This window comes from Glycine soja, chromosome 19 (assembly GCF_004193775.1).
Source record: "Glycine soja cultivar W05 chromosome 19, ASM419377v2, whole genome shotgun sequence".
Taxonomy (NCBI): Eukaryota; Viridiplantae; Streptophyta; class Magnoliopsida; order Fabales; family Fabaceae; genus Glycine; species Glycine soja.
The window spans coordinates 6,467,378-6,491,462 of NC_041020.1; the positions used below are offsets into that span (position 1 = coordinate 6,467,378).

The 24,085-nt window shown below is 30.9% G+C and overlaps 1 protein-coding gene across 5 annotated transcripts; it reads right to left on the bottom strand.

The window, feature by feature from the left end:
• Window positions 1–4,663: 4,663 nt before the first annotated feature.
• Window positions 4,664–22,352, bottom strand: LOC114399410. 5 transcript variants are annotated; one of them, XR_003663719.1, is made up of 7 exons: window positions 22,241–22,352; window positions 22,070–22,151; window positions 19,472–19,570; window positions 13,527–13,624; window positions 9,953–10,051; window positions 5,962–6,015; window positions 4,664–4,708 (listed from the first exon to the last, which is right to left on the bottom strand). XR_003663719.1 is itself a non-coding variant. In XM_028361592.1 (6 exons), exons 1-5 carry the CDS (start codon window positions 22,254–22,256, stop codon window positions 5,993–5,995), a joined length of 318 nt encoding a protein of 105 aa, XP_028217393.1. In that variant the 5' UTR covers window positions 22,257–22,352; the 3' UTR covers window positions 4,664–4,708; window positions 5,962–5,992. The 5 variants fall into 5 exon arrangements, 4 of the variants coding, with proteins under 4 accessions (XP_028217393.1, XP_028217394.1, XP_028217395.1 ...); XM_028361592.1 differs by lacking the exon at window positions 9,953–10,051; XM_028361593.1 differs by lacking the exons at window positions 5,962–6,015; window positions 9,953–10,051.
• Between the last annotated feature and the right edge of the window lie 1,733 nt (window positions 22,353–24,085).

The window sequence follows — 24,085 nt, forward strand, 5'->3', positions numbered from 1 at the left end:
GAGTTCCATCTCATGTTCCTGTAATTTGCCAAAAAGTGTGGCAGGAGACATAGAAGAAAGATCTTTAGTTTCAGAAATGGCAATTACCTTGGGTTTCCATTCCCTACTTAAGCATCTCAAAACTTTATTAATTAAATCTTCATTAGGAAAGGTTTTTCCTAAGGAGGCAAGGTGATTAACTATGTGTGTGAATCTTTTCTACATGCTTTGGATGTTCTCATTTGTGTTCATCCTAAATAATTCATATTCCTGTGTAAGTTGTAGTGTATCCCACATTTCCTTGGCATTTAAACAGTTTGAAACTCTAAAATATTCATCTATTCCTAGAGCAGAAGTAATGATGTTTTTGGCTTTCAGATTATATTGAACTCTTCTTCTATCTTCTTCAGATCATTGTTCTCTAGGTTTTTCTGTTGTTGTGTTTGTTGATGTGCTTTCATCTACTATGGTGGGTACATAAGGTCCTATTTCTATTGCTTCCCAAATGTTTAAATCACTGGCTTCAATAAAGATTTGCATTCGGGTTTTCCAGTAGTGGTAACCCTTACCATTAAAGATAGGTGGCCTATGGATGGAGTTTCCTTCGGGGAATAGAAAATTTAAGGAGGCCATTGATCTTGAAGTTGTGAAACTTTTCTCAAGAAACCTGCTATGATACCACTTGTTGGAACAAGTCGCCTCGGAATAATTAAGAAGGGAGGGGTTGAATTAATTATGAACGTGTCTTGACTAATTAAAAATTTATGCTTCTTAATGTTACTAGATTCAATTAGGCTTTACTACTAAGTTATGAGAAAGTAAAGAACAAAAACAATAACTTACACAAAAGTAAAGTGGAAATAAAAAGTGCACAGTGGAAAAGTAAAAAGCGTAGGGAAGAAAAAAGCAAACACAAGTTTTATACTGGTTCGACAATGACCCGTGCCTACATCCAGTCCTCAAGCAACCTCTTGAGATTTCCTTTCCTTGTAAAAATCCTTTACAAGCAAAGAGCCACAAAGGATGTACCCTCCCTTGTTCTCTTTGAACAACCAAGTAGATGTACCCTCTACTTGAAGCAAACCACAAAGGATGTACCCTCCCTTGTGTTCACTATTACAACCAAGAAGCTACCCACTTCTTACACAAAATTCTCAGACGATTAGTTCTTTGAATTCAGTGTTTGGGCAAAGAATTCTCAGACGGTTAGTTCTTTGAATTCTTTGTTTGGGGAATCAAAAGAATTCTCAAATGGTTAGTTCTTTGAATTCTTTTGGCAAGAGAGAGAAGGAAAGAAGGAGAAGAGAAAAACATAAGGATAGCACAGTTTTTGTTTTTGCAAAATTTTCCTTTCTTCAAGGAAAGATTGAATAAAAACTTAGAATGAATTTGGCAAAGGTTTTGCAAGAGAAAAGCAGTGGAAAGTTCTGTGTAATCAGATGTGTTTTTCTGTGTTATTGTATATTTAAAATGCGTGTCAAGGTCTTATATTTATAGAACCTTGATACCTTTTGAGAAAACCATGTTAAGAGTTATAACTCTTAACATTTTCTTCAAAAACATTAACTGGTAATCAATTACTATAATGGTGTAAGCAATTACACAATGTATTTTATGAAAAGTTATGACTCTTCACAATTGGATTTCAATTCCAACGTTCAGATTCACTTATAATCGATTACAAATATAGTGTAATTGATTACACTATTTAAAAATCATTTTGGAACGTTGCAAAGCACTAAAACCAATTTGAAAACCATCCTGGTCACTAGTAATCAATTACTACCAAATGGTAATCGATTACCAGAGAGTAAAAACTCTGGTAACTTAGAAGATTTCAGAAAATCCTTTTTAAAACAAAAAGTGTGCTATTTGATGTTTTTTTTTAAATACTTTTTACTACCTTCTTTGACTTGGCTTGATGCTTCTTGATTTCTTCATTTGATTCTTGAATCTTTGAGTGGAATCTTGAATGCTTGATTCTTTAATCTTGAAACAACTCTTTGAGCTTTGGCATCATCAAAACATCTTGGTGAATCATCATGGTAGCTTTGCTTCCACATATTAGAGTGCTTTGAGACTCGGTGTGTGCTTTCTCCTTGGCTTGACCCTCTTTTTATAGTTGTTGGAGTGGACTTGATCCTTATTTATTGAGCGCGTGCCTTGGACTGGGCCTTCCTTTTTCATATTTTTGCTATTTTCTGCATCTTTTTTACTTTTAATCCCTCTTTTTCATATCTGCAAACTATAAATAAGAAAAATATCAATTCTTAACAATTAAGCATAAATAACTGCTAAATAAATATTTTTAAGGTTATTTTCATTCTATTTTCATTACCAAAAATAGTTCATATTTAGCAGTTATCAAAGATGCTTGAAGATGCATCCCCCGGGCACTATATCAAAGCAAGATCAAGCATACTCTTCAAACATGAAGTAGTTGCACTGCATCAGAAGAAGGAACTAACAAGCAGGGATTAACAAGCTCTAAAAAGGTATTTAGATTGGGTGCTTACTGCTTTGGTCTAGAACCTAAGGAGAAGCCACCATTAGATGGAGTTCATCACAAGACAAGGTCAATGCTATCAAACTATCAATCACAATCCCTTTGTGATTGATTCACCATCAAACCATGTTTGAGCACAATTTGTCATTCACTGTTGAGCTTCCAAACTCCACTTTCACCTTCATTCATCATGTGCAACCCATCACTAAAGAGGTGAATTTGATTATCAAGCCCCTGTTGGTGCTGCTGATATGGCCATGGAAGTCTACAATGGCCCTCCTCCATCCCAAGAGTATGTCAGATTTCTTGAGACAACTCTACTCAAAACAAGGGAGGCACACTGAAGTTCTTCAGAATAGCTCATGCTGAAAGAGAAACCAAAATATGCAAAATCCTTGGAGAGAACCTTTATAGGAAGTATGATGACGCTTTCTTGGATAATTCATCTAATAATGAATCTGGAGATGAGTTCTTTCGCAAGCTTGAAGAGGAAGAATAAGTTTTCAAACAAAAGGGGGAGAAGAAGTAAAAAATGAAGAATGCAACCGTAGCAGAAAATGCATAAGCTAAGGGGGAGCACATCATCTGAGAGGGAGACTTTTCTTAAATCTTTAAACTCTTATGCTTTTCTTTGTCTCAAAGTCTTATGATGCATGATGCTTTATATTTTCATATATTGCATCTAATAAGACTGACATTGCACTTAAATTGTCATTATGTGTGTGAGTATGTGTGTGTGCGGGTGCGTGTCTTTGACTTTTACATATATGTTTGTTTGACATCATCAAAAAGGGAGAGATTGTTTAGTCAAAAAACTTTTATGTCTTAAAGATGAATCAAGATTCCTAATTATTTTGATTAGATGTAAATAAATACAAATGATAAAAGTTGTGTTTGATATGCTATCAAATCATGATTTGTCTCTATGTGTCTCAAGATTCAAATGATACACTTATAAGACGATCTGATATAGCACTAGTACATTTAAGACCTTCATTTAATACTCTTTATATGATATTTTTTTCATGCAAAAACATTCTCCTAGTATCTATCAAAGTCCTATGAATAATAAATGAAGTCCTCAGTCTGGAAGATGTTGATCCTCATCAAAAGGCATGCTCTGTTGTTGCAAACCTACTATGATAAAAGAAATGATTTCCCTGTTGAAGTAACAGGCACGCTATCCTATTAGCATGGACTTTGCATGAAGAAGGGACATTGATCGAGGCCGTATCGGAATCAAATAAACATTAAAAATGCAGTATCTAGGAAGTGCTCCTAGGTCATCTCCCAACGAGCAATGGTCAACCAACGTTCATAATAGATAGCGATAAAACAGTAACGAATTGGGGGGGGGGGTTATTTATTTTTTTAATTTAAGCAGCAAGAAAATTTTTAATTAGAAAATAATAGAATTAAAACATGTTGTTTCCCCTAGATTCACAAGCAAGTCTCTTATCCTAGGTTACGAGGATTTATCCCTAACCAGTTCAACCACTTAATCCAACCCTAAATTAAATTACTAAGCGAAAATTAACATAAGGCTGTCATTATGTGATTAAGCAACACATACACCAATTAATCATGAACGAAACTTATCATTAAGCATGAACGTAAATTAAGCGCAGAGACAATTAATCAAGCACTAAGCATGCATGGATTAATAGCAACAAATACAGAGTAATTGGTGAAGAGGAAAAACTGATCAATATTCAATAGTAATAACAAAACCTCAAAGAGAGTTGTGCTTGATCCTCAAGAGAAAACAACGCTGGAGACTTAGCCTTCCATTAATCAGCAAAAAATGAAATTGTAGATTGAAGCAGAAACGAAATTGCAAAAAACGAATTTTATTCTACGTGAACAGTGTGCATGAACAGTAATAAAAACTGGAATTCTAAAATCCTAGAATTATTCTCCTCTTCTAAAAAACTCTCTAAAACTAAAACCTTGGTGTTGTTATATAGGTCCTCAGCCCCAAAGCTTACAAATTTGTTTTAAGTCCAAGCCCATAAATAAAATAAAATCTGGACAAGATAAGATAATATTGGATGGAATAAAATCTGGACAAGATAAGATAATATTGGATGGAATAAAATCTGGACGAAATAAAATCTAGATGAAATAAAATCTGGATAAGATAAGATTTGATAAAATAAAATTGTCTCCTCTCTTCAAGTCCAAGCCCAATTCCGGATTCAAGCCCAATTGCTTATAATTCTCCTGAAATTAAATTAAAAACACAAAATTAGTCAAGTAGGCCCAAATGATAAAACTGCATAATTAATTTGACAATTAAGGCTAATCAGTAATTAAAATGGTGACAAAAAGGGTTTAAAAATAGGAGAAAATAATGACACATCAGACGTGTATGCAATGCAAGCATTAAATGCTCTAATGGACTCAAGACTTCAGACAAAAAACAGAGTGAAGAATCCAACCATTGTGAGATAATGGATACTTCGAGATGAAGGTTATATATAGAAGAAACTTTAAAGAAACAAGACACAAATCATCTACGTGAATCATTCTTCCATTCTTTCTTATAAAGTTTTCTATAAATTCTTGTAAAGATACTAAACTTTCAAAACACCTTGTATACCTTGATAGAAAAGACTAAAAGTGTTTAGCGATATATCCCTTTGTAAGACGATCACATATTTTAGTCAATGTATAATTTTCCAACAAATCTTTTTGATCTGTTTAGAGTTAGCAGTGGTTTAGTAGGACAAAGAATACTAGGTTTAAGTCAAACTTGGAGTAGAACTTACAAGTGTAAGAGCCAGAAGTGGCAATGAACAATACTTGTAACTTTGATAAGTTAGTGGAAACTTGGTAATTGCCAAGAATTGGACGTAGTCTCAGGTTTGAGACGAACCAAAATAAATTCTTTGTGTGTTTTTTTGTTGCTTGAGCTAACAAAGGATTTGAATTTATTTTTAGATCTTATAACTCATTTGGTTTTTCAAAGAAAATTGTTATTCTCATCATCTGATAAAGGCTGAACCAAAACCTCTCTAAGTGATTTTAGATTTATCTGCATCAGACGATAAAACACGATTTCAGTCTTTAGAAAAGTTTTAAATTTCTAAAATTACAATTCAACCCCTCTTATTATGTTATTTGTTTCTACAAGTATAACCAACCATACATAAGAAAAAGAAAGAAAATATTTGAACCGATTAAATCAGATATCCATTAGCAAAACTAGAAGTTATGATTAAAAACACATTTAGAGAATACAATTATAAAAGGCATTTGTGCATTTTTTTTTTTTAAATCCAATTGTCTCCATATGTAGATAAACATCAAGGAGATTAAATTACATTGAGAACAACTAAATAATATAATTAGCTTTAATTAGCTCTCTAATATGGTCTAAAAAAAACATGCCCATATGCACACAAAAAAACTTGTATAACCCATTACCATAACAAGAGAACAATAATAATTTGGAAACAGATAAAGAAATATACCTGGTGGTCATTAGTAAAACAAAATTACATTCTAAGTACTGAACTCGACCAACCCTTCAATAACAAAAGTCCAATATATCAATTAGTAGATAAAAGAACACGGTGATGAATAACTTGCCATGGTCTTCACAATTTTTTTGACAACTCAATAAAAAAATAAAAACACCAATAAAGTTTAAACACAATAGAGGAATGTTATATAATATTTGTTTGTCATTTCCTTTATTACCCGCTATGGTAAGACTGGAAGTTGATATTAAGTTCTTGATGGGTGGAAAAAACTTAACAAGGCAAGCAATGCTTTTACATTTCGTCCTTTGATCTTAACCGTCATCATTAATTGAGGTGATTGCTTGATAAATCTTTAATTTGCTTATTTTCTTATACTTTTGTATCAGATATTCTTGCTCCAAAATCATTATGGTGGTTGTAACTTGCGCATTTAAGTTAATATATTTTTTAAATTGTTTGAATTTATCTTAATGGTTAAGAAAATTCATACATGTTTATTCATATAATTTTTATTTGATTATTGTATTTAGGAAATTATTTAATGCATGGCATTTATAATTTTTTAGAATTTAAGGAAAAGGGGTTTATTTCTATGTATTGCCAATAAAAAAAATTTCAATCAAAAATCACGATAGCTAGATTAAATTATGAAATTTTTTAATTTAATCTCAGTGGCTAAGAAAATTCAAACATTCTTATTTAGTTAATTTTTATATTTAATTATTGCTTTTAGTAAATTATTTAATACCTTGTATATAATATTTTAGAATTTTTTGAACAGACATTAATTTCTATAAATTGTGAATATAAAACTTTATATGAAAAAGTCATCACAGGTTTGATATTTAGTACAAAATTCAATAAATTTTTCATAATGACATTTTTAGGATAATTTTCTTCCTTAATTTGTATCTGACTTATCAAAGTAGGAAAAAAATTATAATGGTAAATATCTTTTTGGACAAAAAATTAGGCTTTTAAATATTTATACTCAACATATCCATAGGAACGATTATCTAAATGAGAGCTCATAAAATTGTGTGCATCATGAAAGTATATGCATCTCTTAATTTAAAAATATTTTGGTTTTATATATTGCTATTATTTTGACTCAAAATAGAATGTTATATTGTATTTATTATTATATTATTAATTTAACATATTAGTAGGTAGGTCCTTGAAGTGCTTGAGAATTTTAAATTAGGTCCTTATACTAAAAGATTAGTAATTAAATCCTTGATCTTCTACAAATTTTATAATTAGGTATTTGGATTTGGTTTATAACATATTGAAACCGGTGCAAAAAATAATAATTTGTGGCAGTTTTACTAACTCCAAGGACAAAATTATAAAAGTTGTAGAAGATGAAGAAATCAATTATATTTTTTTGTTTAATTTATGGACTGCATTAAAAATTCCCAAATAATTTACGAACCTAATATATATTAAACATATATTATTGTATAAATTTAAATATTTACTCACTATTATTTTTTCTTAATTTTGTTAGAAATGTCAATGGGAAAATTCAAATCGTGACGTCTCCCCTAATCTCCCTTCACTCTATTAAGGCTATTTTTTAAACACCAAATCAACCTTTATATCTCCTATTTATTATTATTAAAATTTCTAAATAATGAATGCATTAGTATTGTTTGACATCCACTACTACAACAAAGCTTTTTAACGACACATTAACTATGACGGTTAAAAAGAAAACGTTGTTGAAGGATATGCAGTGGCATTGTAGTGATTTTGATGAAAATATACAATGACGGTTATTTAATAACCACCTTCAATAATCACTTTAAAGAGTACAACGACGGGTTCCGCGTTGACCGTTGTAGTTGTATTGGTAATACAAAGACGGTCTTTTCATTTTGATCATCTTTGAATAAGCTCTTCCCTTCAAAATCTAGCTCCTCATATTTTGTCTCTCTCTCAAATCACAAATTACAAAATTCTCTTTCATTCTCTCTCTAAAACCATCATGTCCTCCACCGTGCCTCCCGTCCTCCCCATCTCCAACCCCCAAACCTCCACGGGAACCACCAATGCAGGCAGCGATGCCATCAAGGCTTCGGCGAACAACCTAGCCTTCCGCGACTTCATCAACAACCTATCCACCTCCCTCCACCACGGCCTCGACTAGCGCCGCCCCTGGTCGGAGCTCGCGGACCGCTCTACGTTCTCAAAACTCGAGTCCTTCTCCAAAGCCACCCTTCGTGTCCACAAAAACTTCTCCTACTTCCGCATCAAGTACTACGTTGTCGTTTCACTCATCCTCGCAGTCTCTTTCCTCACTAATCCTTTCTCTCTCATCCTCCTTGTTGGCCTTTTTGCCTCTTGGACCTTCCTCTACCTTTTCCGTCCCTCGAATCAACCTCTCATCAATCTCGATTGAACATTCTCTGACTTCGAAAACCTAGCCCTCATCTTTGTTGTTCCCACCATTGCCTCACGCGTTTAGGTAAAAAAAATTCCAATTTCACGAACCCGAAATTCCCTCCCTCCTTTTTCATTTCTCTCTGTTGTGTAACGTAGCATTAACAGCGATCAATTTATAGTGAGTCACTTAGAGGAGTTTTAGGTATCATCGATCATCGATGCTAGGGTACAAGGGCGATGACGAGTACGATTACCTCTTCAAGCTGGTTCTGATCAGCGATTCTGGTGTGGGGAAGTCCAACCTACTTTCGCACTTCACCAGGAACGAGTTCAATTTGGAGTCCAAGTCCACCATAGGGGTTGAGTTCGCCACCATCGGATTTTTGTTCAAGAATGAAATCTTATTGGAACTGTCCAGTTCACCCTTTGGAACCATATCACATCCCGGATATGATGAAATAGGATGAATTGAGACGGTATTTTGTAAGTACATAATTATCTTGAATAAATTCACTATTTCTTTATTTTCCGATCGCCTGGAAAGAACAAGATGTTTCTTTTGTTCTTTCTTCAACAATTTCTGATCTCTAGTAGACCTCTCAGTAGGATTCGAACTCAGATGAAGTTCTGACCATCTGTCAGAGAAAAAAGAGCTTGAACATCAATGCTAAGGTCATCAAGGCTCAGATTTGGGACACCGCTGGCCAGGAAAGGTTCTTCTTTTCTTTCTTTTTTTTTCCTCTTGGTTACTTTTTACTTAATTGTTCTCTCTATAAACTTTGATCTGTGATTCTGATTGTGATTGGAACTTTTGTTACTGTTGTGAATTATTGGTAACTTTTTATGATTTTGTGATTTTGGATACTGCTTCGGTTGACAACAGGAGCATGAGTTTGGTTGATTAACTTTTTTAATTGCTTGATTGATTGCATCGTATGGTCTTATGTTGAAGGATTGGAGTTTTGTTGATCTGGTATGGCGTTTGTGGATATGTAATTATTTGTACTTCGAATTTTTATAGAGTTGAAACTATAGGTATAATTTTTGTGAGGGTATGATCAAAAGGCATAGACTTCGTGAATCTGAAGGTGACTGACTGGTGTAAAAATCATGCAAAAGCACGTCCTAACATTGATCAAATTGAGGGTTTGAGGAAATACTTGGCTGGGGAATTTATTTCCTTGAAATGTCATTTCATGTTATTGCTAATTTGTTGTGAAAGTTCTGATTGTTTCATAAAGCTCTTATTGCTTTGGTACTATAAACTATGATAAGTTCTTTGGAGTTGTGTTTTTTTTATTGTTTTCCTTTTTTTAATACTAATTTATTTGTGAAATTATTGTAAGTTTGAAGTATCTAATAATGCTTCATTCCATAAAAAGAACATGAAATTGGTTGTGGTAACGGGTTATTTTGCAATTGACCATTTAAACCGCTATACTACATTATATAATGTTTAAAGGTTGTTGCTCTGGTACCCCTATATGGATCTGTAAACTTCAAATTTTTGTGTATACTTGAGAAAGTGTGTCTGAATATAGATGTATATATTTTAATTCTTAATCCCAAGTAACAGTGTGGAGTGACTGACCCCAAAATGATATTGCAGGATAGTGGGAGGATAGTGGGATGGCTGCTATTTTGAAGTTTTAAGATACACATAGCATGAATCATGTTGCACATACACATGCTGAAAAAATAAAAGTAAAAATCTAAAATTGAAGACATTCATAATTAATGATCAAACAACAGAATTTGATAACTAAACACACATTTCTAAAATAGCAAGCCTTAAGGAGCTTCTAATTTCGTATTATTTTAAAGGTTAGTTTCTTAACAACATAGAAGCTTATATAATATATTAATAAAATAGGATAACATGTAGATACTATTATCTTATAGCTTCCCTTGCCTTTTGAATTTTTCTCATAATTCATTGTTTTTAGGAACATATACATGCAAGCATTAAGAATCTTAACATTTGGCCAAGGAATATATATGTCATTTTTACTTAAATTCCCTTATTTGGACAGCAGTCCAATTTGGCTCTGAATGTACATTTGTATCTTGCAAGCCTCATCCATACTGATTATGTGTCCCTCGTGGACTTATCTTTAATACCTAGGTGGTGATCAACTTTTTATGTGGCTAGGATAATACGGTGGAGTTGATTACATGTTTCACATGTGTTGTAAGTTATCTTAAAAATATCTATATATAATTATGATACACTAAGACATTTGGAACAACATATTTGTTTAAACAATAATAATTTCTAAAAAATTATACTATCACACTTTTTTTTTAATTTGTTCAAACACACCCTATATAAAGTCAGTAATACTCTGTAATTAGCTCACAAAATAGACAAAGAGATAATCAGTATATATCTCACCATTGATTATCATCGTAAAGGATTTTTCTTGTTTGGCCGACATGCTCCTCCTAAAGGGTGATTCAGTAGTCTCAGAGAGAATTTTATTTTCTTCTTTTTATAAAAAAAATAATACAAGTAAATTACACCCAAATTCCTAAGTAAGAGAACTGGCCCAATATAGTTCAATATTCCCTAGGCCCAATATATTTTTACTAAATTGATTTGTTTTCTAGTATAGTTTTTGTAAATTTTTTTTATGACTTTCATTTCATCATCTATTATTATGCCAAGTTCATTACAAACATCAAATGGTAATTTTTTTTAAATATTATTCTTTTAATAAAGTTGTGCCTTGGTGACTTGTTGGTCATGGGTTCGAATCCGGAAACAGCCTCTTTGCATATGCAAGGGTAAGGCTGCGTACAACATCCCTCCCCCATACCTTCGCATAGCGAAGAGCCTCTGGGCAATGGGGTACGAAGTTTTTTTATTATTCTTTTAATTATTGTCACACAATCATAAAACTCAGAGTCTTAAGCTTTGGGCTTGTTGTTTGTGAAGGCAACTTGTTGCTTCCAAAAACCTAGGTAAAGGTTGAGTTTCTTCTTTTTAATATTTATTAAAGATCAAGTTCATGCTTTCATTATTATTATAGAATATATTACAACCAAGAGAGACAGTGATTGTGGTTTCTTATGATTTTTAGGATGCTAAGATTTGACGTTGAATTTTGGTGGTGTTTGGATTTTGGCCACGAAAGAGATAGGTTGTGGATTTAAAGAGACAAAGAAGTGGGCATCCACTTCAAACTGCAATGACATGCAGAGGTCTGTTATAATAAGATGTGTTGTCAATTAATTTTTAAAAATATATTTCTAATTAGTAAGAAACAAGTGAAAATATATTTCTAATTGTAAAATTTAATATTTGTTGTATTCCTATAATTTAAATATTAATATGCTTTTACGTATAATATTTAATTTGCATGGTACATCTATGTAGATATAAGATATAAATATTCACCAAAATATAGTTACTTATAATTATAATAATTATTCTTTTACAAATATATATATATATATATATATATATATATATATATATATATATATATATAATACAAGATAATTTTTTATTCTGTCACTTTTTTATTGATTATATTTAACTTTTTTTTATTAGTATTTAAAAGATGTAAAGAGACACCCTCTAGTCAACATTTTCTATTTGCTCAAGTCTGAACACAAGCATTAAGAAATAAGGTAACATTTTCTATTTTAGTGTCTTCTCTCATTTATCTCTTTTTGTGGGCATCTCTCTTTAACACTGGAAACATTATTATATATAATATCCATAATATTTCTAAAAAAAACTAGTATGATATATGTTAAACAAAACAAGGTTGACTTTTGAAATAAAATAGCAAGAATTTTATAAATTTATAATGCATTGTTTTATAGATACACACATAGAGACAATTGGTGTGAAGCAGTACTAATCAACATCAAGAAGAAAATAGCATAAGATTCATTAACTTTGGCTCAGAGGTTGGTTGGGCTTGTCTTATAGTAATCCTAATTTTGACTGTTCATATTATTTAATGGCAGGACTGTTGTGCCTTGAGTTATCCAATTTTTGTGACTGTTCTATATAACATATGTCAGTAAGTGTTCACCATTAATTGACAACTATTATATATTAATGTGCTCTATTTATTGGAGAGGCTAGGACATAGTTGAACCTCCTTGGTTTGCTTTCCCTATCTTGAACGCTAGAAATTGTGGTACTAAAATAGCTTTCCTAGGTAACAAGGTATCTATATGCTAAAAGAAGTTGTGTTGTATTCTTCATATCATATAAGCTATAATTGGTAGATTTAAGAATTAAGACTGACTGGTCTCTGCTATATGTGAAAATCATTCATGTACTGTTGTTGGCATAATTGGAAGATTTTGGATATTTGAAAAATGTTTATATAGTTTTTCTCTCACATGATATGCAGATTGTCATCGATACATGTTGTGCTACTTTTGCTGAAATTCAAATGAGAGGCAAAGACTTTTGGGCCAAATTTGAGTTGTATCTTATAGATCTTCTTATTGGGCTAGTTGTTAATGTTGCTTTGGTAGGTATGTTGGCACCTTATGCTCGAATAGGGAAACCATCAATACCTAGTGGGTTCCTTGGTAGAATGCAGAAAGCTTAGGCAGCCTTGCCTAGTAGGTTACTCGTTACACCATTAACACCGCATTGTTTTCTTATAGACACAAGTATCATTCCCTGTTCATACACCCTTCCCCTTTCCCTCATACCACACGTGTTAAAGCTTTTGGACTTAATCATATATCTGCAATTGGCCTTGTGGATCATCTAATAGTATGATGATTCTGTTAGTAAAAAAAATGACTGAAAATTAATTAAAGCATTGGGATTTTTTGGTTATAAATGAGCGTACATATGCTTGAGCATTTTTTGGAGTCTATTATTTTCTTTCTAAGATTTGATCGATGTAAAATAATAAATGCATATTTAAATATGATAATTTCCATGTAAAAACTTTGCGAAACCAAAGTGTCACATCATTGTAGAAACTAAAGTCTCTCACTTGACTAAAACATTTTATGAGCACTTTTAGACTGGTGCCACCATATGGTTTGCTAATAAAGAAACTATCCATATAGTGTATGGAAATTAAATCTAATAAATAAGTAGCATTCATACTAAAGAATATTTAATATTATGTTGTTCACAGCATATGAATCCTTATTTTTCTGAGTGATTAATTTCTCACCTGTCCTTGCTGAATACCAGGAGCATAAAGACATCAGAAGAAGACATACTTGTGCCACCACTTGTGAAGAGTGTTGCTCTTTAGGGTATGATCTTGTTCTGTTTAAAAACATTACATGATTTCTAGTTCGTCTCTTATATAAAACGAAGACATCAGAAGAAGACATACCTTTGTTTGCATTTAATTATTAATAAAGTATTTATGTTTATTATCAAGTCAATAACTGTTAGTATAGGATAAAATGTAATCGTCTTAGGACAACTAAAATGTTTATATTATATTTTAGAAATATTTGCTTTACTATGAATGCTTAAAACCATTCTATTGATATCTAGTTATATTCTTTGAACAACTAACATATTATAATTGTTTAGAAACTTTTACTTATCTATTTAAAACTGCTTGGTTCAATTAGAGTGGTAGAAAATACTAGATATTATATCTTTCCACTCTTCCTTTGCAATTTTTGAGCAAGTTAGGAACAACTGAGATAGGGAACTAATGCTAAAGTATTATTGGTCATAGAATTAAACTCCTTTTAGAACACTACAAATTAGGAAAGTTCTATAAGATTGTTTACTTGCCAATGACGCTCTAATATGCATATAAGATGGTTTACTCATAAACATTTTTTAAAAAAAAAAATCATTCTAAGACGGTGACGATTCTTTGAAAAACCGTCTTAGAATCCTCTATATATTTTAACTTATTTTTTTAAAAAAAAAATCATTCTAAGATGATTCTCTAAAAAATTGTTTTAGAAAGTGTATCATTCTAAGACGGTTTTTAACTAAGAACCATCTTAGAATAATATTTTTCTAAGACGGTTGTTTATTGAACCGTCGTAGAAAGTATAGACTTTTTACGATGTCTTCTACAACGAAGGTTAATAACTGATATAGAATGTACAATTTAACCGACGTAGAAATTTTTTTTTATACTAGTGATCAAATTATTATTTTTTTTCTTCTATAGTTTTGTTTCTTTTTGTAGTTTTTAACATTTGAGGAAAGACCCGTTAAGGGTGACCAATTAAGCTCCCAAGTGGAGAATAATCATTTACAAAAGTAATAGATATTTCACACTTATAATATTGTAACTCAATAATGTTCATCATTATTCTCTAATTTTTATTTGCCACTGCAATCCTTTAATTGTATTACTCCACATTTTTGAAAAAGAAGTCTCACTCAATAATTGTTTTATATTTAATACATTTTTTCTTAATAAATATATTTAATATAAGTTTTAGCACCATAAATGTGTTAATACAAATTTTTATCATCATAAATATTATATTTAATACAAATTTTAGCACCATAAATGTTTTAATACATATTTTAGCATAATAAATTTCATATTTGTTATCAATTGTAACATCATTTACTTTATATTTAATATAAATCTTAATAACATCATAAATTTTATATTTTCTATATAATATTATATTTTGGAGGCCGAGGGAAAAAAGGTCAAGCGTTCAAAGCCTACATCCAACTTCTTACCAACATATCATATGTTCAAGTAGAACTAGACTTAAATATCTCTAAAGCAAGATTTCAGGATTGAGTCTTGTGGATGCAAAACAAATGATTAGGAAGGGAGACCACACCAAATATGATCAATCATGTTTCCTGGTCATGAAAATTAGTTATCGGCACAATCGATTAACATTTTACACCAATAACATGTTAATCCAAAATTTTCACTTTTCTATATCAATTTTTGTCTAAATAATGAATGAATCTAAGTATTTAAGTTGATTAAATGGTAACCTATTTTGATTTTGCTATCTTATTTTCAAATGCCCAACTACATGTGTGTTTTTCTTTCAAAATATTAACTCCCACGACATTAATTTGGGCAAAGGGCATTTGGATATAAAGACTAAAATAGTCGGGAGGGTTTTCAATTTACAATGACTAAAAAGATCAATTTTAAATTTAAATGATCAAAGACAAATTTACCTCAAATTTGAGTGGCTAAAAACAAATTTAAACCTACATGATTTATATATGTGTGTGTGTGTGTGTGTGTGTGGGTAGAACAAAGTGGGGGAAAATTCATAAGGGTAAATCACTTTTCTTTTTTATTTTATGGGGCGAGGGTTTAAAATCTTTGACACATTAATTGTTCATCAACATTTTGTTCTTTCTGTGATCAATGCAGCTCAAACTTCGTTTCATCCATTGATGGCATATTTCCAAAGGGTTGTAATCCATCTTTCATCACTTTGATCCCTAAGCTAGGTGGACAATCCATAAGACCTAGGTGAGTTTAGGACCATATCATTGGTGGGGAGCACATATAAAATTGTGGCTAAGGTGTTTGCTAATAGAATTAAGAAGGTACTCCCAAAGGTCATTGACAAGAGACAAAGTGTTTTCTTAGAAAATAGGAATCTCCTACATAGTGTAGTGGTGGCGAATGAGGTTGTTGATGAGGCAGGGAGGAAGAATAAAAGTTGGTTGATCTTCAAACTGTATTATGAAAATGCGTAGGACTCAGTATCTTGGGAGTTGTTATTGTATATGCTCAAAATGTTGTGATTTCAAAGCAAGTGGATTTGATGGATCAAACAATGTTTGTGTTTGTGTTCTATTTCTATTTTGGTGAAAGGTAGCTCAACTAGAAAATTCAATTTACAAAGGAAGCTTCAACAAGGTCATCCACTGGCACTGTTTCTTTTCATGGTAGTGGCAGAGGATTTGAACGGAATTATGAGGATGACCACTTCCAAATGTCTATTCTCGGGATATAAGGTTGGTGATGGTAGTATGGAAGTCAATCTTCGATACAATCTTTATTGAAGAAGCTTCCTCTCGAATGTGATGGTCATCAAGAGTATTATGAGATAGTTTGAGTTGGCTTCAAGGTTGAAGGTAAATTTTGCTAAAAGTAGTTTTGGGGTTATTTATGTGGAGCCTCGAGTTGGGGAAGCTCTCGTGGGGATGTTAAATTGCAAGCTGTTATAGTTTCCTTTTGTTTATCTCGGGATCCCTATTGGCACCAAACCTAGGAGAAACCACACATGGAAGCCAATTGTTGATAAATACTTAAAGAAGCTATGTAATTGTTGGAAGCACAAAATAGCATGTCTTATAAGATCGGTACTTTCCTCTTTAACTTTATTCTTTCTTTGGGATTCCTTGTAAGGTAGTGAAGAGGTTCGAGAGTATTATGAGGGAGTTTTGTGGGAGTAAGAAGGGTGAGCAAAATGAAATAGCTTGGGTGAGATGGAAAGATGTGTGTTGTCCTAGAAGTCATGGAGGTTTGGGTATAAAGGACTTAAAACTGTTTAATGAAACTCTATTAGCTAAGTGGAGGTGGCATTTGTTTCACCAAAGAAACACTTTGTGGGTGATGTCTTAGAGGCAAAGTATGAAGGGTGGAGAGGTTTATTGAAGGAAGGGGTGTGTGGGAGGTCTTTATGGTGGAGGGAACTAAAGAAAGTGTGTTTAGGGGGTGAGGGGGGAGAACAATATAAAGTGGTTTGATAACTTGGTGGAGTGAAAGTTGGGTGAGGGTGAAACTTGTAGGATTTGGAAGGACAATTGGAGAGAGGAGTATCTAGCAACCTCACATGTTAGACTTTTTCTAAACTCGGGCAAAGGGGAGAAGTCATAAATAATTTAGGTTCTTAGGGTGATAGATGGAGATAGAGATGGAACTTAAAGTGGAGAAGAAGGTGGTTTAAATGGAAGAGTAAAATGGTGGTCAAATTGGAACATATGTTGGAAAGTATGGATATTCGTAAAGGGGTGAGGGATGTGTGGTGGTGGAGACTTGAATCAAATGGAATGTATAGTGTGCAATCAGCATATAAAGCATCACATGATTTACATTCTATTTCTTACGAGCAATGTAAGTACTAAAGGAAAAAAGGTGTTCAAGACACACAGTGGAAAAATTTTCTTCAATAATGTGAAGATTCCATGTGTATCTACACTGAGACTAATCTTTATTCGTCAACAACTTTAACAAGTGGAACAATAAATGGTGTTATGAGAGAATGAGAAGAGAAGTGATAACCAGTCACATCAACGTGCAGTCTAGAGCTGTATTTGTAACACGTCGAATATAACATATTTGTGATAAAATAGAAAAACTATCTTATCTTTTAAGCCATTTTAAAATATTGTTTCTTGTTATTTTTTGTGGCTAACCATTCAACAATTTAAAATTAGAAATAATAATTGACCAAGTCCAACTTGTATGTAACAATTTTTCAAACCAAATTCCAAACATGAAATCCTCCAATTTGTATCTTTTCTTTCACCAAATATTTATATTATTTATATTTTCAGTGCTAGAAAAAAAATATAATAATATTCCACTTAAGAAATTAATTAATCATTTAAAACACTTGTTTGTATGTGATCTCGTAGGTTCAATACTAATTAATCAAATTAATATATTAATCAAGGTAGGCATCTAGCATTTTACTTTCAAGAACCATTAGAAGAATAATATAATAATTTTTTCCATCTTTACAACTTTGGGTTAACTCTAGAGTGTGATATTACTGTCAAACTCACTAGGATATAATTTTATTCATAGAGCTCAAATTCATTACCAAGAGTTGATGAATTCTTTCTTAATTAATCATTAATTCAACAAGTGCTCTAAAACATTAGGTGTGTCTGGAACCAAAACATAACAAATAACATGTTAATTACTATGATAATTTTAGGCCAAAGAAAATTATTAAACATCTTCTTGAGAATTTTCTAATGACAGTTTATGATAAATTTAACCATTAGAAAATCTCAATTGAGTCAGTTCAATAATGACATCCACATATACATAATTTATATATGCAATCTAATAAATGAGATCTATTAATCTTTATTTAATATAGAACATTACATATGTATTGATCTATCCGGATTATTGATGTCTTATTCACAATAATCCTACGATCAAGAACAATTTAAATTAAAATTATAAAGGACTTGTTTTTCATTATCATAATCTCTATCATGATAACAAACTTTTAATTTTAATCAAAGACTTATCAAATTAACAATTTAATAAAACAATAAATTGATAATAAAATAAAAAACAATTATTTACTAAAATTGATAGCATGATGGATTGCATCACAACTACAAAAAAGTCATTAGACGACGGTTAAAAATGGTTTTCAACGACGGTTTCAAACCGTCTTTATAGCCAACGTCGTTGAAAGGTAACACCATCAACGACGGTCCCAAGAAAAACCATTGTAGAAAAATTGATGATTCGAAAACGATTATTATAACAACCGTCTTAGAAAATACATTTTCTAAGACGGTTGTTAGGTCTTGTATTGTTCCATTGTATTTTATGTAGAACCTATTGACTACATTTTCTCTTGAATAATAAAGCATTCTCGTTTTCTAAATTCTATCCAAAATATTTTATTCTATCTTCCTTTAAATCCCACCCTATCTCTAAATTCAATAAATCCATGTAGATCTAAATCACTAAATAACCTAACTTATAGCAAAATTTTCAATCGTTCATGAAGAGCAACTGCAGTACGTGACTTGCACAGACACAAAAAGTTTGGTGTGATTAAAACTTAACATAACATACACCAAAACAAATCCCATAATTATTGTCAAGAAATAGTTTCCAAGAAAATTGAATTATGGGTCGTTGTAATTGCAACTAAATCTCAGCTCACTGAAATGAAAATGAAATAAGTGAATGAAGATTTTCCAATGAATTTCATTATAAACCATACATACAAGCACAAAGTGATCAATCCAATTAAAACAAAACCACACCCATTGACTTCCAAAATCACTCATTTTATTCAAAAGCCAGATTAATAAATTGATTAAATTCATTAACCACTCTGAAATTAAAAAGCCAAAAACTTGCTCATTTAATTCAAATAAAATTACTATTTAGAAGCAGGCTTTAAGGAGGAACTTAAAAATGAATAATTGACTTACTTAAGTCTATTTATGCATGTGAGCCTACATGCATTATCCTGTAGCACACTTGAGCTGGCCAATGTTGAAATTAAATTAACGGTAGCTTCTTGCAGCCACCTATGGACAAATTGTTTGGATATAAGAAATTACAACTCATATATTTTTTATTAATGATAATAGATAAAAATGAATATATTTATATAGTCATGTGAGATATCAACAAATAGATAATAATTATTCAAAGTGTTAACATCATAGTATTTTAATATAAATAAAATAAAAATTATATGATTCATAAATATCTAACTTAATTCTGCATAATTATTAAACTACTTATTTATTCTTCTTTGATAAAAAAAAAAACAAACTTATAATAGGAAACTAAATTTGAAGCATGTGAAGTTACAAATAAAATACAAATGCTAAGGCTTCATGATAAAAAAAAGTGAACAAAACAGCATACCACTATTGCCGAACCAATTGAATTTATATTTTTTATGTATTTATATATTTTTTATGTATCATAAAAATCATGGAGTTGAGGTACTAATTGAGAACATGAATCTATAATAACTTCTATGAAATAGTTCCTAAACTGGATCTAATGTACTTCATAAAATCAAATTTCCATGAAAAGTTTTTGACTTACCTTCAACATTAATAGAAAATATGAATATTTTATATTAAAAAATTTTAAAAAGTTTTATTTAAATTTATTGCCATTATAATTAACTTATTTAAATTAGGTGTTTAATTGTTTATATAATTTAAATTATGCAATCTTTTATAATGTTGTTTGTGTGCGTGATTAAAATTTTTGGCATATTTTTGTTGATCTCATCAACGGCTACTTGAAAAAAACCACAGAAAATTCAAGACCCAGAAAACCAGCTCCAAAGGAATCCTGCGTGCTCTTTATTATATATATATATATATATATATATATATATATATATATATATATATATATATAATACCATTTAATTTTAATGATAATATTTTGTAATTGTGGTTTTTCCAATTTCTTATAATCATTATATCAAAATCTTAATGTTTTAGAGGAAGAAAATGAATATGATAATGACACATATATATTGATCGATAATTGAAAATATTTTTTATAATAAATTATAAATTAATCTAAATTGTAATTTTATTCTTATTAAGATTCATGATTTTGGTAATCTTTTTTCATGATTTTGATTTTTCTATTTTTTAAAAATTCACAATTTTTATTCAACCCTTAATTCTTCATATATTTATTTCTTTTATTTTGGTTTATTAATTAAATATTAAATCTAACATATTCATTTAAAATATTATAAAAATAATTTAATTAATTAAAATATAAAAAATGTATGTAAAATTAAAGATTTAATCGAAATTACGTATTTTTTAAACTAGAGATATCAAAATTACAGAAAATATTGGAGGACAAAAGTCATAAATTATTGGTGAACTAAAATTGAAATTTCTCTATATTGTTATTATATATTATATTATTTTACTTTATTTTATTAATTGCACTATTAATTACAATTTAATGGAATTTTAACTTATGATTCATTTTTTTTATTTTAAAACTAATTACTTCTAATAAGCAAAATAGTTTAAATTTAAATTTTTTAAATGAATCAAATTCATTTTCATCATAAATTTGAATTAATTGAGTTCAAAATTATGAGTATAGATCGACTACGATTTAACATAGTTGCTATCATGAAAAAATGTTAATGTTTTTTATACCAAAAATGATTTTTGTGTTTACACTTTGAAGAAAAGTAAAATGTATCATAATAGTGATGATACGCTACCAATATTTATATGTTCAAATGTGATTATTTTAATTTCATGTAATTCTTTTGCCTTATACAAGTTAAAATTAAATTAAATTGATTTAATTAATACAATTGGAATTTAATTAATTTAAACCAAACTATTATTCATTGCATAATAAATAGAGAGATAGAGAAATAAGATATTCGTAAAAGGTGTATCCAATCATTACAATCTTATGTCATAGTATCTCCCTAATTTTGTATAAATTATTTTATCCTCTTCCCACCACCAACGTTCTCCATTTTGAATACTGACATTTCTATGTAAAACGATGTTTAGAAATTTTGAGCTGTATTTTGATTTGATTATTTGAGTCCCCTTTAATTTTGAAATTTTCAATGGATCTTCACATCCGGCCTAGGGTCAGAAACTTATAACTCACTTCAATTGAAAATTCCCAATTAGTATAGGGACATATAGACTAATTTAACCTTAAATCTTCAACTACCTCATTTTGCTACTTGGATGGCATCTAAAATCTATCTAGTGCCTACTTTCACGACATTCCAAGGAGAGATCCAAAGATTTTGCTTTGATGGTTAAACATTTTAAGTTTTAACCCACCATTCATCCCTCACCATTAAGAGTTAACCATTTTTATCAAATTTCAGTCATGATTTGAAACACAACAACAATAATAGCAGTAACAAGCCTAATCTCAAACTTTGGAAACAATTTACTAGCATAACCATAAAATCCTGCACATGCATTTTTGTTTTTCAGTAATTCATACCCTAGTCATATTAAAGTAAAGAAAACAAGTTCACGTTTTTATACCTCAGTGCAAAGGCAAAACTCAGGACATTTACTTTCTCCACACCTACCACTGCAAGGCATGTAGCCAGCACAAAATGTGTACCTGGAACAAATCATACGATAGATATATCACACATACAGACTATGTAAATCATTTTGGAATCTTGGAAAAACAGAAATAGTATCAATTACCTTGACATATCATCATAGAGGGCTCGTTTGCGAAGAAGGTAAGACACACATGGTGCACTATAAATGAAACAATAGAAAATTTAATTACTTACTGCATAAAATAAATTAAAGCAGTGACCACATCAGATCCTCAAAATATCACTACAATGTAGTTTTCTTAGGGATACAAACTAGTTTCCAACAATTCACAATAAAGACCTCAATATCTATCATTCAAGATAGTATCAGATATTTCCCGTATCACTTTGTTAAACACTATCACACTTTGTTCACTCAGAATACGATACTGACAGAGTCAGAGATTAAATTCCTTCAACACTCATAACCTACTATCCAAGATATTATTGTCCCCAAAGACAAAGCCAGAGATCCGCCATTGTTAATTTACATTCACCAACCCCTTGACAATTGAGTAATCCTTAAACCACCCGGAATAAGCATAACTTGTCTATACACTACAATATGAATATGCATGTTTTTCACCTTTTCTTCCTCAGATTTACAAAAATATCACTGTTTTACTTATGACATCGGTTTTTGTACAACCGATGTAAAACCTGCATCGTAAAATAACATTTTTGTAGTAGTGCATATTTATCCCCAACAAGTACTCCTTTATTTGGGAGTTGAATGTCCCCTCCAAGGTTATTCTTTTTGTTTGAAGGATCAATCCTTAAAAATAGGCTTCCAACTAAGGATAATCTCCAAAAGAAAGATGCCATTAAAGGGGGACAAGCTTTGAAGTGCCCTTTGTGTCTTGATGAAGTTCAGTCTTGCTTACATTTTTTTTTCGCTTGCCCTAGAGATGACTTGGTGTGAAAAAGTGTTGTTCGTGGATAAATTTTCATACGGCTTGTCCAAGGGAAAAGGAGATGCATTCGTGCCAAGACTTGGCTTTTTTTTATTAAAAGTGGTGTTGGAAAAGAAAGACGGTATGTGGTTTGGTGTGCGGTTTTATGGTGCATATGGAAGAAAAGGAATGGTTGTATTTTCAATAATACAACTTTTTGAAGAGAAACAGGTGATTGGAGATATATAATTTGTGGCCTGGACGTGGTTGAGGAGTAAGTGTAGGTCGTTTGATTACTCAATTCCTTTCAAGTCTCTAAACCATGGTGCGTGCATTGATGAGGAGATGCAAAAAAAATTGTGTATGTATGTCTATTGGGTGGCCTCTGGTAAAGTTATTTGGCCCGAGAACCTTCCTATCGTATAAGGATCTGCATTTTATGCAGTTTAGGTTTAATTGTGAAGAATGCATAGTGGCCAGCTTTGTGTAGAATCTCTATTGGTTGGCATGACTTTGGTGAGATTTATTGGACCTTTGTGGTGCGTCAGGGGATTTGTTTCCTTATTCATATATGGCATGTGTCATGAGTAGAAGTTATGGTTGATTACTTAATATTTGTAAGTTATTGTTAAATATGATGTAACCAGCCAATTATCTCCTTTAAACTTGTTCTTTGTTGAACATTAAACATAAATTAATCGATTAAATTGAGATGGGAAAGAACCTGCATATCCTTCATGATGACCTTGTAAGCCATATTACAAGTTGATGGGACAAAACTCCTTCAAACGAACCAGATGATTTACTTTAGGTAAGAGAACCAATAAATCATGAGCGTTTACATGACAAAATCTATCTTTTACTAAATGTTTATCTATACTACTAATCAAAAAAATCTCTTTTCGGTGCCCACAAATTTTAGACATTTTTACATTTTATCAGTTTTTAAACTTCTATATCACTCTCTTTTAATAACTACTCACTACTTTTATATTATTAGTACTTTGATTTTAGAAAAATATATATATTAAAAACAATTAATTCAAAATATAATA